The sequence below is a fragment of the Cervus elaphus genome, chromosome 20 (assembly GCF_910594005.1).
Source record: "Cervus elaphus chromosome 20, mCerEla1.1, whole genome shotgun sequence".
NCBI classification, from domain to species: Eukaryota; Metazoa; Chordata; class Mammalia; order Artiodactyla; family Cervidae; genus Cervus; species Cervus elaphus.
In genome coordinates, this window is record NC_057834.1 from 63,713,735 (window position 1) to 63,732,449 (window position 18,715).

An 18,715-nucleotide genomic window follows, 5' to 3' on the forward strand; every position below is an offset into this window, starting at 1 on the left:
GACCACCTGACCTGCCACTTGAGAAACAGGTATGCAGGTCAGGAAGCAACAGTTATAACTGGACATGGAGAAACAGACTGATTCCAAATAGGAAAACGAGTATGTCAAGGCTACATATTATCACCGTGCTTATTTAACTTATATGTGGAGAACATCATGAGAAATGCTGGGCTGGATGGAGCACAAGCTGAAATCAAGATTGCAGGGAGAAATATCAATAACTTCAGATATGCAGATGACACCATCATTATAGCAGAAAGTGAACAAGAGCTAAAGAGCCTCTTGATGAAAGTGAAAGAGGAGAGTGAAAAGGTTGGCTTAAAGCTCAACATTCAGAAAACTAAGATCATGGCATCTGGTCCCATCAGTTCATGGCAAATAGATGGGGAAACAGTGGAAACAGTGTCAGACTTTATTTTTTTGGGCTCCAAAATCACTGCAGATGGTGACTGCAGCCATGAAATTAAAAGACGCTTACTCCTTGGGAGAAAAGTTATAACCAACCTAGACAGCATATTAAAAAACAGAGACATTACTTTACCAACAAAGGTCTGTCTAGTCAAGGCTATGGTTTTTCCAGTCATCATGTATGGATGTGAGAGTTGGGCTATAAAGAAAGCTGAGCACTGAAGAATTGATGCTTTTGAACTATGGTGTTGGAGAAGACTCTTGAGAGTCCCTTGGACTGCAAGGAGATCCAATCAGTCCATCCTAAAGGAAATCATTCCTGAATATTCATTGGAAGGACTGATGTTGAAGCTGAAACTCCAATACTTTGGCCACCTGATGTGAAGAGTCAACTCATTTGAAAAGACCCTGATGCTGGGAAAGATTGAAGGTGGGAGAAGGGGACAACAAAGGATGAGATGGTTGGATGGCATCACCAACTCAACGGACATGAGTGAGTAAACTTTGGGAATTGGTGAAGGACAGGGAGGCCTGGCGTGCTGCATTCCATGGGATCCCAAAGAGTTGGCCACGACTGAGAGACTGAACTGAACTGAACTGATCTGAACTTTTTGCAGTCCACAGGACTTTGAGAAGTCCTCTCCAGCACCACAGTTTAAAGGCATCGATTCTTTGGTGCTCCACCTCTTTTACGGTCCTGTTCTCACACCCATACATGACCACAGGGAAGACCATAGCCTTCAACACACGGACCATGTCAGCAGAGTAATGTCTCTGCTTTTCAACACACTGTCTAGGTTTGTCATTGCTTTCCTGCCAAGAAGCAATCGTCTTCTGATTTCATGGCTGAGGTCACAGTCTGCAGTGATTTTGAAGCCCAAGAAGGGGAAATCTGTCACTACTTCCACCTTTTCCCCTTCTATTTGCCATGCAGGAAGGGGGCTGAATGACCTGACCTTAGTTTCTTAGTATTTAGTCCGAAGTCAGCTCTTTCACCCTCCTCCTTCACCCTCATCAAGAGGCCCTTTGTTCCTCTATATTTTCTGCCGTTAGAGTGGTATCATCTGCATATCTGAGGTAGTTGATATTTCTCCTGCCTCCATTGATTCCAGCTTGTAACATCCAGCCTGGCATTTCTCATGATGTTCTCAGCATATAGGTTAAAACAACAGGGTTATAGCAGACAGCCCTGTTGTACTGCTTTCTCATCCTTGAACCAATCAGTTGTTCCGTACATGGTTCTAACTGTTGCTTCTTGACCCACATACTGGTTTCTGAGGAAGCTGGTAAGATGGTCTGGTATTCCCATGTCTCTAAGAGCTTTCCACAGTTTGTCATGATCTATACAGTCAAAGGCTTGATCATAGTTGATGAAACAGAGATAGATGTTTTTCTGAAGTTCCTTTGCTTTCTCTATAATCCAGCAAATTTTGGCAATTTGATCTCTAGTTCCTCTTCCTTTTCTAAACACAACTTGGACATCTGGAAGTTCTTGGTTCACATACTGCTGAAGCCTAGCATACAAGATTTTAAGCATGACCTCACTAGCATGGGAGATGTGTGCAATTGTTCGATGTTTAGTACATTCTTTGGAGCTTTCTTCTTGGGAACTGGGATGAGGATTGACCTTTCTCTACTCCTGTGGCCACTTCTGGATCTTCCAGATTTGCTGACTTAATGACATCCTCCTTTAGGGATTTGAATAGTTCTGCTGGAATTTCATTGCATCCACTAGCTTTGTTAACAGCAGTGCTTCTTAAGGCTCTCTAGACTTCGTATTCCAGAATGTCTGGTTCTGGGTGACTAACCACACCATCATAGTAACCCAGTTCATTAAGATTTTTTTAATACAGTTCTGTGTATTCTTTCCATCTTTTCTTGATCTCTTCAGCATCTACTAGGTCTCTACCATTTTTATCTTTTATTGTGTCCATCTTTGGGTAGAATGCTCCCTTGATGTTCCTGAAGAGATCTCTAGTCTTTCCCCTTTTGTTCTTTTCTTCTAGTTTTATGCACTGTTCATTGAAGAAGGCCTTCTTGTCTCTTCTACTTATTCTTTGAAAGTCCACATTTAATTGGATGCACCCTTCCCTCTCTCACTTGCTTTTCACTTGTCTTCCTTCTTCTGCTATTTGTAAAACCTCCTCAGATAAACACTTGGCCTCTTGGCTTCTTTTTCTTTGGGATGGTTTTGCTCACCACCTCCTGTACAATATTACAGACCGCTGTCCATAGTTCTTCAGGCACAGTGTTATCTATATCTAGTCCCTTGAATCTATTCATTACCTCTACTGGGAATTCACACAGATTTGACTCAAGTCATACCTGGCTGGCATAGTGTTTTTCCCAGTCTTCTTTAGTTTAAGCCTGAATTTTACTATGAGAAGCTGATGATCTGAGCCACAGTCAGCTCTGGGTCTTGTTTTTGCTGACCGTATACAGTTTCTCCATCTTCAGCTACAAAGAAATGTAATCAATTTGATTTCGGTATTGACCATTTGATGATGTCCGTGTGTAAAGCCATCTCTTGTTTAGCCTTTGCCCTTCTTCATTTTCATATCAAACTTAAGTGGTCTCTAAAGTGCTTTTTCTCTGTGTGTTTTCTATATGATTACAGTATTAGAGGGCTATTGGAAATAGTTGATTTATTTAAAATGTTAGGCACCAAAGGTGCTTTAGATCAGAGATTTTAATCTGGACCATTCTTATCATATCTTAGATTAACTCATCATAACCATATTATGTTTGTAATAAATTGCACTTGAGGCATGTGCCTATTAAATTTTCTATAATAATATCATCTCTGCACTGGAGTCTTAGGAAGAATTTGCTTTTAAGGAAAGTTGGTGTATCTGAATTCTCTATGTTGAGACACAGGTAAAATATAGGATCTGATTCACTGCACTTCTTGTGGTAGGAAGAGAGCTATCATTAAGCATAACCTGCTTCTTTCTCTGCTTTAAACATATCCAGCTCTTGAGTTCAAAGACAGTCTCTTTCTATCAAAAAGAGAAATAACATGAAAGAAATGTGTTTTAATTATTTTGCATCTATGGTATATATTTTATTTTAGATTTGTGTTCTGTTTATTCTGGCTCAAGAGCCTTGTCTTTCAAAACTTGGTGAATAATGTTTTTAATCAGATTGTGCAACCCACAGTTAAATCTCACAGTTAAATATAATTTAAGTAATGTCATATATTTTTAATTCCCAATAACATTTTTATCACAAGTTATTGTTGCCTGTGCTTTTTATTATACTTGGGGCAAAATATTTTATAACATTAAGTTAATTAACCAAACTGGACGGCCACTATATTGCTCTTCTGACATGCAATAACTTAAATATACTTTTATATCCTGTGGTTTAATTTATGCTCTCAGAATTTCCATCACTCATATATTAATTGCTTTACAGAAAGCAAATGATATTGTATAACTCTTTGAGCTAAAGAAGTAATAGCAAGACACAAAATAAATGTTAGTTAAAGGCAAAGACTTTGAAAATATGGCTACAGATCTGGATTCATTTATATTGCAACTCTGTGATATATTAGCATTGGTTAATTACTCAAAATCTTAGATGATGAAATTTCATGAAATTGCCTGAGAATTAAAATAGACACTATACATATAAATATATATAATATATATTATATATTGCTTAATATAGCATATAGGAACACAACAAATTTTAACTATTTTATTAAAATCCAAAAAAATACAGCATTCATTCATTTAAATTTATTGCCATTCTTTTAGGGAGATAACAAGCAGTTAAGAAAGCAGACAAAATGCTGTACTGTCATAGAGCTTCCGTTTTAAAAGAAATGGATCGATTTTAACTTGATTTTAAAAAATCATCCTATAGTACAAGACTTTTAGTATTTCTAATCTACACTTAAATATATAGCAACAACAACAAAAAACCCATAGTATTATATACAAGGTCATTGTCATAGAAATATCATGTCTGCTGGAAATAATAATTATGGAAATAGTTTTGCATTTGTTTTTACTACATTTTGTTTATTGTACTGACAGCAAAAAATGATTTAAGTGAAAGGTAAAATACTGTCATAAAAAAATCAGAATTTTGTAGCAGTTATTTTATAATATTAGATTTTTTGACTGTATATGACTTTGCAGAGTGGTGAAGAGAATTGAAACTTTTAAATCCTATAAAAATGAGATGCAATTAAATTCAGTTATAAAGTCCAGTTTATTTAATTTATAGGTTATTTGTTGTTGTTGTTGTTGTTCCATAGTGGTTTAAATGAGGCTTTCTTGTTAAACTCTGTACTATCCATATATATGAATACAATGCTTTTCTTAAATACTGTCCGAGAATGGAAAACTCCCTTTACATCCAGCATCTAGGCTTGCTGATGTATCCTTGCTCTTTTAGTTTCTAAATTCCAGCTAATGACGAGCAAGCAGAAATGGCTTGAGCTCTGAAGACTTGATAAAGTTAATTATTCTAAGTAGAAAGCCAGTTTTTCTCCCAGTGAAGGGTCGGCTTCTTGCAATAATCATTCTTAGCATGTTCTAACCGAACCAGTGATCAAATTAAATGATATCTGAAATCCTTTATGATTAAGCACAGATTAATCTGTTGAATAAATATTCTTTTTTTCTATTCGATTAGGGTCCACAAGGAAAACCAGGGCTTGCAGGACTTCCTGGTGCTGATGGGCCTCCTGTAAGTAGTAGTTACCTGGTCATTAAAATTTCCATATTTCATTTTCAAAAATAGATTTTACATGTGTTTTAGAAGTGATTATATGAATTCAGTAATAAAAGCAAATTGAGCCAGTAATTAAACATCAATCTCTCTAAAATTCTATTTAATCATGTAATTTCCATACTGCAAAATCTTTAGAGCTCCCAGTGGTCTTAGGACCACTCTCTGCTAGAATCTCATATTTTCCTACCTCTCACTTTTCTCTTAGTAGGCTCTACATTTTCTATTGCTATACTTTTTGTTATGTCCTTTTCTTTTCATAGAAAATACTTTTCTATCTTCTCTTCCTTTTCAAAGAACATGTTTCTTGAGAGTCCAGGTGATACTCCTCATCTTTTGTAAGTTTCCTCAGACACCTTACATGAAAATTCATCTGTGTTCAGGAATTCCTTACTTTTCTAGAAATATGGCAATGTTTATTATATCTTATCATATAGCAATAAATTATGTAATCATGTAATATCCATGGTTGTTATTTGAAAACCTTTGTTATTTATGCTTCTTTTTTTTCTCTTGAAACTACTTACTCAGAACTAAGGTATAAAAATTTTCATTCTGCTATTGCTTGTTTTCCTTGAGTAGAGTTGTTGTGGAGCTGTGCATTTTTATTTACCTACTCTCAGTAACTTGATTAAAAACACCATTGGTGTTTATGATGTTGCTGTGTTTTAAATGCCCCATTGATATTCTTAGTTGCTTTGTAAAGATGTGGGTATAATTACTTAATCAATATGCAAATAGAAGTTAGACTGAAACACTATTATTTAAGACTAATTGAGACCGGGGTCAAACTGTTGATGAATAATATGCATGTTTTATGTGCTTTTCCCAAACTCTGTCTCAAGTTCATTATGTCATTGGTGAAATTTGCACCAAGCCAATATAAACTTACGTTTCTTTCCAAATGCTAGTTTCCAATATTATTTAAAGTAATATAGAGTGATGCAAAATATTTAATATATTTTGAAACATAAAGAGTAAAACCTCAACATGTGGAAAAAAGGGAACAATATCATATTATATATTACCATTAATATTGCATCTCATCAGTATATATTTTTGATAAATGTAGGGTCATCCTGGAAAAGAAGGCCAGTCTGGAGAAAAAGGTTCTCTGGTATGTTACAAAGTATTATTTAAATATTCTGTCACCTTATGTCCTAGAGAAAATACCTTGCTTTGGTCATTTCTATGAGATACATACATATATATATGTATATATATTTCTTTGGTCATTTAGGGGTATGAATATTAGAAAATAAGTACCAAAAAATAATTGCTCTCTACCTGTAATATGTATTTACTTTCAAAAGAATTTTTGCTAACATTTAGGTATAAATCATATCTCTAAAGCAACTTTTAATGTAGGGAATAAAAAAAGATATGTCTTAGTTAGATAACTTTTAATTCTGTCTGGCAATTTGATCAATTAGATCAATTAGACTATCATTTTCTGCTTTAAAAAAAATATTCTCATGATCAGAAATACATTCACATTCTGCATATATAGTATATGTGGAATACATGATCATAAATAATAATAATGAAATTGGACAAGAACTACTGAATATTGTTAAAGTGTTTATGTCACTTGAATTTGATCTATATTTATTTCTTTCTGATAATCTTTACTTAAGATGGGAATTGAAAGAGCAACAGTTATCAAAGTATCTAAATAAAATATCAAAATTTAAACTTATTTAATCTTAATACTACTTTTGGATTATAGTAGCCCAGGGTAAGATCATTTTTTTTAGAGTTGCTAATTTTAGATTTTTATTAAAATATTCAGCATTACTATTGTATATTAAATATTATTTCCTTTAGATAGAATAGTGAAGTGCAGCCAGCTGTGGAAGCTATGTAATTTTGATCATTTTGTTGATGATATAAATGCTGTAAATTTAATGCCATTTTTTGGTTAGAAATTATTTATCCTTTTTGTTAATCTATAGTTCTTTTTTGTAGACATCAAGGACATCAGATTTTTTTCAATCTTAGAAAAGAAGTTATTAATTATTAATATGTGATTATTTATATTACTTCATATAATTACAATATTTATCCTACTTTAACATGAATATATGATATGTTTGTTCATCATTTCTGACCTTAGATACAAATGATAAACTACCAAAAAATTTTTACCTGAAGTAGAAAAATATCATCTTTTTGGAGATTATTTGGTAAAACTGTAGCATGTGAGTGAGGGATACTTGCAGTGCATTATGTATTTAAGTTACATTGGGTCTTTTACAGGGCCCTCCTGGTCCACAGGGTCCCATTGGCTACCCTGGTCCCCGAGGAGTAAAGGTAAATAATATTATATTTTCCACATTATTTAATTTCAATATAAAATATTATAGTCACTTAATTCTTCTAATTTATTCCATAGGGAGCAGATGGTGTCAGAGGTCTCAAGGGCTCTAAAGGTGAAAAGGTAAAACATAATTTATTTCAGTGATTTTAATTGCTGTTATATTAAAAATAAATTTATTCATCAGATATTTCATTTCTCAAATATATTGAATGATTACTTATGTATCAGACAATGCAAGTCTAATAATTTTGTTCTGTGTCCTGGAAACTTTAAAAGAAAAGTCTTATATCCTTGGGTGAGGACTAAATTATAGAAGAAAACAAAAGGTATATCATATATAAAATCAATTCTGCTTAATTTTTTTTTGCATGTCTTTAACTTTTCTAAATTATAAGGTTGGCTGTATGATTGTATTTGTTAAGACTGGATTGGATCCAGTTATATGCATAACAGAATAATATTTTTTCCCTTTATTCTCTACTAAAATTTTCATTCTTCATAAATTGAAATAAAGTACAAAATAGGAATTAAGTGTTGGAAGAAGCAGTCTTTGTATGTGATAATGCATGCATAGCAAAAGCTTAAATGAGAAGGAAATAAAGAGTAAAACCAAATAAATGTGAATGAAAGAATATGCACTCTTTTAAAGGATGCTTATAATTTAATTTGATGAAGAAAACAAAATTGAGATTTTTTTTTTTTTCATTTAAATGGGCTCCCTGGTGGGAGAAATGTTTAAGATAAATGTAGAGCTCCCACATCCTCAATGATTATGTTGAAATGGAATGATACTACTCAGAACTGGTACTGTATTAATTCTTACTATATTACATTTTTTAACACAAAGTAGAAAGTGTTGGGGAATTTCCATGAGAAATATATGGAATATACATTTTGATTTCAAGGATAACTGTTTATTCCTACAGTCATAATATTATCAAAAGCACTTTGAATAGATTTGATATCAGTAAGGAATAAATGACAAGAAGGGATGTATTTATTATATACGTTATATTTTATTTTCTGTAAAGAGTAAATAGGTAACATACTGAGGCATTGTCAAAGCATGCAACTATATTGTCAAGTCTACTGTGCGGAAATGTGTTTTAAATTAACTCAGCTACTTTGATTTGAATCCTAATTCATCTTGATCATCTCAGTTGAACTTCAGGGTATAGTGTCTTACTGAGGTGACAGAGCACAGTGATGGCTTAGACAGTGTTGAACTTGTAATTATTTGCAAGTAGCCTATGCAAAAAAAAAAAAGTCTCAGTTTGGAACTTAGAATCCCAGTTTTTATTGGTAATACATTTAAATATCAGTTCAAATTGTTTCTCTGGAATTAGTGCCCACCAAGAATGTTTAGGGAAGGCAGTGTTTACATGAAAGGCATATAACTGGAGTGGGAAAGTTGTGAACTTTTTGGAAAGAGGGGTAGTGGCAAATGCAAAGGAAAATAAAATTATAGATGATGAGATATTTGTGAGAAGAAACGCACTCAGAAAAAAAATGTATATTGTTTATATGTAGGAAAAAAATTTGACATTATTGGTTATTTTGAGTGGCATATGGTCTCAGAAGAAACAAGTAGATACACAGAGAAAGAATTAATATTTTTAATTGGGAATTAAACATTCTGAGTTCTGATTATAGTGCTCATAGTAACTAGACTTGTAAAGTTAGGTTGCTTACTTGCCCTGAGCCTTATTTTAAGTCTGTAAAATGAGGACCTTATCCTAAAAAATATCTAAGATATTTTTCAGTTGTACCTTTCATTCCATATCATATATTAACCTAGTAATATATTGTTTACCTAGATTTAGAGAAATTTTGTATAAATTTTAATGGAAACTTTTTATAATAAGAATTCTTCCTATTTTCAAACTTTGAAAAGAACCATGAAATCCTAGTTTATTTTAATGAACACTATTTGTTTTTCTGAATATATATTATGATCAACCATTTATCTCGAAAGAGATGAGGAAGGAAACTGAAACTATTTTCTTTTTACAAAAAGCAGTATTAATTAACAAAAGCTGAAATACCAAGTTAGTGCCCTAACTAGAATAAAATTCTCCACTGTTTAGACTCAGATTTATTCCTTAGAACTTAAGCAACATAACCCAGTCAACCAAGTGGCACAGGTGAATTCCTTTTCCACCTGTTTTCTAAAATCTGTTTCCTCCAGTCTAAGTTCAATACATGAAGCAGGGAACTCAAAGCCAGTGCACTGGGACAAGCCTGAGGATGAGATGGGGAGGGAGGTGGGAGGGGGGTTCAGGATCGGGGACACATGTACACCCATGGCTAATTCATGTCAACGTATGGCAAAAACCACTACAATTATTGTAAAGTAATTAGCCTCCAGTTAAAATAAATTCATTAATTAAAAAAATACTAACAAAGATTTGATAATTTAAGGACTGGAAATCTTAGTAGCTTAAAAGTGCCATTTGTTTTAAAAAAAATCACTTACTGTAAGGATTTTCTTACTAACTTACTACCTAATTTATTTTAAAAATTATGAATGTATTGAAAACAAAGTTTTGATAGCAGTAGCCTCTACTTCACTATATATTCTCTTAAAATATCTCTCCTTGAAAAAATCTTAAAAACTATTATTTATTTTAGACATAGAGTGCAGTATTTTTTTAAACTAAACTTGGCAACTGTGTAATTACTTTTCTCTCTAGGGATCAGGTAATGAAGACACCAGTCAATAGGGATTTAAGTTGTCGTTTTCAGCTTTTAAGCCTCTGCTCTTGCCCAGCTGCATTCAAGGCAGAGAGAATCCTAACTCTACAAGGCTACTTTATGGCCAGAAAGTTGAAAATGTTATTCTTTTGTCTTAAAGGAAACGTTGAGACCTGCCAAATTTGTTTAGATAGTATAACAAATTTGATTCCTTTTCCAGGTCTTGGCTTCCCAGGAGGTGCTAGTGGTAAAGAAGCTGCCTGAGATGCAGGAGACATAAGAGATGCTGGTTGGATCCCTGGGTCAGGAAGATCCCCTGGAGAAGGGAATGGCAACCCACTCCAGTATTCTTGCCTGGAGAATCCTTAGACAGACGAGCCTGGAGGGCAATAGTCCGTGAGGTCGCAAAGCCTCGGACACAATGAAGCAACTTAGCCTTTAGCGCTTCCGGGTCTGTCTCATACATCGTTACTAACCTTATGTCTTCTGGACCTTAGCATACCTTACCAAACTCACACTGAGGCAAGGATGACTCCAAATTTACATTTAATAAATATCTGTTATATATCATGATTTTGAGGGTCAGAATATAGTAGGCATTGAAGAGCTAGAGGTTAACTAGGCATGATTCTTATATCCTATGGACGGAGAAGCCTGGTAGGCTACAGTCCATGGGGTCGCAGAGTCGGACACGACTGAGCGACTTCACTTTCACTTGTTTTTCAGCATTTAGTAGAAAGAAAGAGACCTGTGATTATTCCCCTGTGGCTCAGACAGGATGTTATGTTATATTAACAAATGGTGAGTGTGGCACATAGGACAAAGAGGTTAATTTTAAGATGGAAAGAATGAGGTCACGGAATACCTCATGGCAGTGGAAGTGTTAGTCCCTGGGCCCTGTTCTGACTCTTTGTGACCCCACAGACTGTAGCCCCCCAGGATCCTTTGACCATGGAATTCTCCAGGCAAGAATCATTGGAGTGAGTTGCCATTCCTTTCTCCAGGGGACCTTGCTGACCCAGGGATAGAAACCAGGTCTCCTGCATTGCAGGCAGATTCTTTACCGCTTCATAGCAGAATCATGAGCTAAATCCTAAAAGATGAGGAAAACCTCACTGGGTAGACAGAGAAGGTAAAAGATTTGCAGATGGGTGTGTATGTGGAAGTGGTTAACCAATGCAAGAATTACAAATGGAAATATAGGTAATTCAGCTTTTCTAAAATTCAGTTCCAATGTGTTGGATGGAAGTAAAAAGGATATTTAAACCAAAGATAAAACTGAGGAGGTGAACAAAGCCTAGATCATGATGAGAAGGGTGAGGGAGATGGCAGCTTATGGTCATCATTAGCACTTTGGAATCATTGATTCCAAAAATTGATATGATCAGTTTTGTGTTTTGTAAAGGTCATTTCCACAGCAGGATGTGGAAGTGTAGGTACTAATCTTCCTAGCTTTGTTCTCATACTTGGCCTGACATGCCTTTTTCTCAAACTCTGCAAGTCATCCATTCTCCAACTACTAATTAAGGTACCAGCTGCTCTGTGAAATCTCCACGTACCCTTCTGTCCTCACCACCACCACTGCTGGTACCAGCGCAGCACATCATTCTCGTCATCCTCATGTCTTTCATCTCTGAACACCCGTTCTACTCCGTCTGAGCCAAAATTAATGCAAATTATTGGTAAAACAAAAACTTCAAATTACTCCACAGTGCTCTGAATAATTGCTCAACTAAAGCTAATGAATACGTGAATGATTATTCCTTAGGAATTTTTTTCTTGAAATTAAAAGACTGTAAAGTCATTCATGAAGCTGGATATAGGTACAGTAAAAATGTATAGTAAAAATGACTAGAAGTATTTTCATAGTCAAAATTTCTCCTCTCTTTACTAAAGGATGCCCAGTTTTCAGCATCCCTGGTTTGTGCGTACGTGCCAATTAGCAATCTCTATTTATGCATAAAGGGTAATATTAATTTGCATATTCTTCACCTGAAGAGAGGTTGTAATATAGAGAATAAGTTGAACAAGAAGACATTTATCTGAAGCATAGGAGACAAAATGAATGAGATAAAATTTATAGGTATGTGTCAGCAAATTAAAGATAAAAACAATTTATTTGGTCATCCAGGGTTCTTGTAAACCAAAGTTAAAATAACTAAATTTTAGTTCTTTGTTCAAATAACACAGGATACATGTTGTTACAAGAGAATGATTATTTTCCCCGTAAGACAGAGAAGATTTAATGAACACATTTGTGAAAAGTTTTCTAGTAACAGAGTCATTAATTATGGGGAAATGGGAGAATACTGGAAATAAAGGTTTAAACTAGGGAAGAGGAAGTTTCACAACTAAGATTCATATTTCTCAGAACTATTTTTCCTAATTATCAACACTCATAATTTTTATAGTCATATTCTAGATTTATCCAAACAATTGATTAAATACTTGTTTTATTATTTGTACTTTTTAGGGTGAAGATGGTTTTCCAGGATTCAAAGGTGACATGGGTCTCAAAGGTGATAGAGTAAGTAAAAAGAAAATCTGCACTAGTACATGCATTTATGGATGTATATGTGCTTATTCCTGTATAGTTAAATACTGCAAACATAGAGTAAATCAAATGTTTGTACTACCTGAGACATTTTTCACTTCCGTTTTTACCTGAAGATTAGGTGTCTTAATTTCTGTGGAAATAAAATAATACTCATTATTTTTTGGATGCAATACTAAATATATGTCCCATAGCATATCTACACATGCATAGTTATATGTATATATATGTATACACACACAAAATATATATTATATTATATATGGTGTTACTGTTTATAGATATTTTATAAATTGATGATCAAATTGCTTTATATAATTAATTCAATAGATTTGTTTAAAATCTTGTTCATATATAATTAGCTATGCTTCCTGGAGACTATATCTGCAACTTTCATGAATTTTCACTTTATAGTTGTCTTGAATTTTTGAGTATCAATATAGTACACTGTTTTTCTGTTAGTGAGTATCTTGAAACAAAAGTTTGCCACCTAAAGTAAATTAAATGTTTTATTGGGAAAATTTGTTTTATAACTAGCATAATAGTATCTAATAAACGGAATCAAAAAGGCATGGTATAGAATATTGATTTTCCTAAAATGCATATAAAGCCTGTGTCTGGGATGGGAGCAATAGCATACACATTCTAGAACCTAATACCTTAAATGTGAAAATGAAGTTTAAAGTAGGGTGAGATATTTTTCTTATGTTCCAAACAGTGATTTCCAAAGTTGCTATCATCTGGGAGGAAAAATTATTTTCCCTCCTACCCTGATAGATTCTCAGACTGGAGCCCTCTAAAATTACAGAATGACACAAGACAGATTAACAAGAGATAAGCAAACAGAAGTTTATCTTGTGTATCATGATTATACATGGGAACACTAAGTGATGAGTAATTCAAGAGTGATTAGAACTTGTGACTGTATATCATTTTAGCAAAGGAACAATAAATTTTGATGAGGAAAGGACTTTGAGTTTCTAGTGCTATAAATTGTGCGAAGGCAGATAAATGGAATCTATAAAGTATATAATGTTATATAAGGGCTAGTTTGCTATATAGATATATTCCTCTGGTGCTTGCTTCTGGCTCCAGACTAGTAAGGCTCTAGTTACCTCTAGTGACTAATTTTTGCCTTTTCTGATAGAGAGTGTAGGTAAAACACCTTTGCAAATTTGTTCCCTCCTTTTAAGCAAGTATGGGGTGGGTAGACCACTTTTTTGGTATCTCATTCTTCTCACTTGCCTTCAGTTCAATATAATCCTTATGCCAAAGTGGCATATTTTGGGGTAGCATATATTGCCAACCTATAGTATCTAATGTTGATTCTTATTTTCTCTCTCTCTTTCTGTGACTCAGTATATTAAAATTAATTTAGTGTGATACAGGGTAGCATAGGACTTCTGTAGCCTTTCAAATGTCAGACTGTATTGAGTTGTTTATGTATTAATTGAAAGATAATAAAGTCAAAGACTTTCAGTCCTCTTTGTCATATATAATATGTGAGTAAACAAACCAAGAGTTGAAGAATATAACTTTTTGATAGACTATAATTTCTGCCATTCAGTCTCGAAGATATTTTAAGTTACAAGAATGCTCTTACTTTGTATATCAGGGAGAAGTTGGTCAAGTAGGTCCAAGAGGAGAGGATGGCCCTGAAGGCCCCAAGGGTCGAGCTGGTCCAACTGGAGACCCCGGTCCTCCTGGTCAAGCAGGAGAGAAGGTGAGTGAACAACTTTAAATTTACAGGTCCCCTTGTACGTGATGTTTCATTGTCATTTTAGGGTGATTTTAATCACCCATGATATAAATCGAGAGTTTTATCAAATATCAATTTTTTGAATTTCAGTTTCATATCCATGTGCTACTTAGGATTATAATCAGGAGACGGGCACATTCATCCTCTTCTACTTATTTTCTAGTCTCTTCTGCGCCCATTGGCCATGTAGAATCAGCCACTCTGAACACTCTTCTATATTAAAAGTGCAGAATCTGCGTGTGATGAATGAAGGATGAAACAATCAATGAAAGGTGGCCGACTTATTGTTTCGGAGCAAGTTGAATCACCTTTGGCCCTAAAACCAAAATGTTCTTTTCTCAATCTTTTCACTTAAGCATGTATTTTTACAGGATAAATGTTTCAAAAGATACTGATGTTCAGGCCATACTTTAAGAGGTTTTAATTTTAATCTGGTTTAACTCAGGCATCACCATGTTTTAAAAGTTCCTAGATAATACTAATTTATTGTTTTCACAGCCACTAAGCTATATGCATATGTCAAAAATATTTGTGACTGTTACATTTAGATATAATATTAGGCAACATTAAAATTATGCCTTCATAGAATATTTAGTGATACTGTAAACATCTTATAGGGGCTTTCCTGGTGGCTCAGACATTAAAGAATCTGCCTACAATGGAGACCTAGTTCCATCCCTGGGTCAGGAAGATCCCCTGGAGAAGGGAATGGCAACCCACTCCAGTAATGAACCTGAAGTTAAATTAAGAAAAAACTAGAAATATTGATGATAAGTGCTATCCAGTTATGTACACTGAAGGAAAATATAAATACTCCTTGTCTCTTGGTGGTATAAATCAAACTATTCCTTTTTTTGTATATCTAGTCTCCAATTTTTTATATTGAGTATATCATTATTCTATAAATATGAAAATAGCATGCTATATAAGAAAGTTGTTGTCTCTGCCCTTTACCATCCTGTTCCAGAAAAAAAAAAAAATAGGGATTATATAGGTATTGTGACTAGACAAATAAAAAATCATTTTCTCATGTTATCATGAGTCATTTCTACAGTTTCACACTCCAGTTGCCATTTGTAAACTGATAAATAATGTCATCATGTTTAAGCAACAAAGGGAAAAGATGGGGTTCAAGGCATAAGGACTTAAAAGATCTGTGAACCTTCTGCTTAAAGTGATCATTTGCCAATAGTTTAAGGATATTCTAGGACCTTCCTCTTTTCTCAACCCCACTGTATTCCGCGTAAGTGGTCCCACAAACTGTTCTGAGGCATTAGAACTTTACCTCCCAATTATTCATCTTTAGCATTTCATTAGTATTTTCTCTTTTATTGAAGTTGCCTATCACTGAACTGAAAATACAAATAATTTTTCTGTCTGGATTTGTTTTTAAATGACCCTAAAATGAATGAATTTGCATTCTAATGTAGTAACATAGACTACAAAATTTTTCTGATCATAATTAAGAGAATTTCATTAAGTTGAAATCAGTAGCATAAAACAAGCTGTGTCAACTTACTGTGTCCAAGGTGACATCGTTATAAGTATGCTTCTTAAGGCTTGTTTGAATATTTTTCATGTGAAGACTGCTTACCTATGCAAAGTTGATCTTGAATCAGACAACTGTTTAGTTCAATATAAGATAGTAAAAGTGAAAGTTGCTCAGTTATGTCTGACTCTTTGTGACCCCATGGACTATATAGTCCATGGAATTCTCCAGGCCAGAATATTGGAATGGGTAGACTTTCCCTTCTCCAAAGGATCTTCCCAACCCAGGAATTGAACCCAGGACTCCTGCATTGTAGGCGGATTCTTTACCAGCTGAGCTATCAGGGGACCCATATCTATAATAACAAGATCATAAACTGTATTCCTAATTTCTTGCCTTGCTTCATCCAGTAAAATATTTATTTTTGTTCATAAAGCCTCCTCATCTATTAAAGTTTTATAGATAGCAATTTGGACTTGTTTGTTTTTGTTCTTATTTATTTTGAATGCACATAATGATACTATTTGCTAATGTTTAAGATTTTGATAAATATTTTATATATAAAACATATTTTCTTAAGATCTTAAGGAAAATGTCTCAGTCAAATTTCACAAACATATATTTTATTCAATCCACTTATTTTAATTTTATTTTCTTTCTATCCAAATTTTTAAATTAATGCTTTGTTCAATGGGTCAATTTTGTTAGTTTAGCATTTTAAACCTTTTAGCATATGATACGGAGAAGGCAATGGCAACCCATTCCAGTCCTCTTGCCTGAAAAATCCCAGTCCTGCAGTCCATGGGGTCGGGAAGAGTCAGACACGACTGAGCGACTTCACTTTCACTTTTCACTTTTGTGCATTGGAGAAGGAAATGGCAACCCACTCCAGTGTTCTTGCCTGGAGAATCCCAGGGATGGGGGAGCCCGGTGGGCTGCCGTCTATGGGGTCGCACAGAGTCGGACACGACTGAAGCGACTTGGCAGCAGCAGCAGCAGCATATTCTCTACGTCATTGGACTTTGCTGTAATTTATCATTTGTTTTAGCACTTTCAAACTGAGTCGTAATTTTATTGCACTGGAAGAAAATTGCTGCACATTCAAGTTTCCACCTGTAGGAATTAACACTCCACAAAAATTGTTTAGCTATGTCTCTCAATATTTGGTATTTGTTAACTCAATCTATTCAGATATTTGAATAAAAGAAGAAACTTTGCACAAAAATTAAGTTAAAATTTCTTAATATAGTTATTTAAGCTTTCCTTTAGTAAAAAAAGCTAACTTATGATGGCTTGCTTTCTATTTACAGTGAGAAATTAAATAATTTTTTCAAATAGATTACCTTTAGTTGAAATGGTAAAACCTATATGCAGTTCTAACTACAGCCATTCATTTTAAATAGTATTTAATTTTGATAAAATTTAGGTGATTTCTTACCATATTCTTTCATTCACAAAGTCCTAGAATTATCTTTATTCAGGGCTCTATGTTAGGATTTCCCTGGTAGCCTAGCTGGTAAAGAATCGGCCTGCAATGCAGGAGACCTGGGTTCGATTTCTGGGGTGAGAAGCTTCCCTGGAGAAGGGAATGGCTACCCACTCCAGTATTCTGGCCTAGAGAATTCCGTGGACCGTGTAGTCCATGGGGTCACAAAGAGTCAGACACGACTGAGCGCCTTTCACTTTCACTATGTCCTTAAAGAAGGCACGGTCACTTAAGAGGTTAAGTTATTGAACATCATAGCATTAGTAACATTTTTTTTCCCTATTCAAATTAAGAAATGTAATGAAAATAAAGAATGGAAAAACTTGCAAATCTTCCTTTCAAGCACGCTAATAGACTGAATTCTATTTTGAAATGATTATTATTATTATTTTAACTTTAGGGGAAACTTGGCGTTCCAGGATTACCAGGATATCCAGGAAGACAAGGTCCAAAGGTAAAACAATTAGCTTGATTTTTATAGCTTGTTTATTAGCATTTTGTCGATACACTTAACATTAATCATCCATGGTTACATTTCAGTTTGTAATGTAGTAATGATGAATCCTTAAAATATAATCTTACAAGAGAAAGTCAGATGCTTTTATGGGCACCGGGATTGCAGAGTTCAGAGAGCTTAAGTGATTTGGGACTGGAGTATTAGAGACAGAGGAAGTCATAGCCACTTCCTTGTAATTGGAATAAGGTCTATTTCAAGGCCGCATAGTAATAGATCTAGGTTTTAAGTAGATGACCAGTGATGGATAATAGCTTTTGATTTCCTGTCTAGTTCCCTAAAGGTTTCAATTACCATTTGATATTGTTTTTAGAGAAAGAATGGCTCTTCTTTCACCCTCTTTATTTTCCCTCATTTCCACAGAATCCGTTTCCTAGGGCTACTGTAACAAATCACCATAAACTTGGTGATTTAAACAATGGAAATTGACTTTCTTACACTTCTGAAGGCCAGAAGTCTAAAATTGAGGTGTTGGCGAGCCCATACTCCCTCCAAAAGCCCTGTGGGAGAATCTGTCCTGTCCTCTTCCATCTTCCTGTGGCCCTAGGCATTTTTTGGCTTGTGTGCAATCTCCAACCCCATCTTCACATGACCTTTTTATCTGTGTCCTTATCTTCTCTTCTTCTTATAAAAACACTTGTCATTAGATATAAAGACCACCTGGATAATTCAGGATGATCTAATTTCAAGATCCTGAACTTAATTACATCTACGAAGACCCCTTTTCTCCAAATAAAGTAATATTCAC

The 18,715-nt window shown here is 34.4% G+C and overlaps 1 protein-coding gene across 6 annotated transcripts in view; it reads left to right on the plus strand.

Moving 5' to 3' along the window:
• COL11A1 (collagen type XI alpha 1 chain) overlaps nt 1–18,715 on the plus strand; it is a 210,379-nt gene that overhangs the window by 97,721 nt on the left and 93,943 nt on the right. For all 6 annotated transcript variants that reach the window (XM_043875927.1, XM_043875926.1, XM_043875928.1 and 3 more), the window contains 7 exons: nt 5,056–5,109; nt 6,224–6,268; nt 7,411–7,464; nt 7,547–7,591; nt 12,639–12,692; nt 14,335–14,442; nt 17,854–17,907. In XM_043875927.1, coding sequence (XP_043731862.1) covers nt 5,056–5,109; nt 6,224–6,268; nt 7,411–7,464; nt 7,547–7,591; nt 12,639–12,692; nt 14,335–14,442; nt 17,854–17,907 — 414 coding nt within the window. The remainder of the gene's footprint in view (nt 1–5,055; nt 5,110–6,223; nt 6,269–7,410; nt 7,465–7,546; nt 7,592–12,638; nt 12,693–14,334; nt 14,443–17,853; nt 17,908–18,715) is intronic.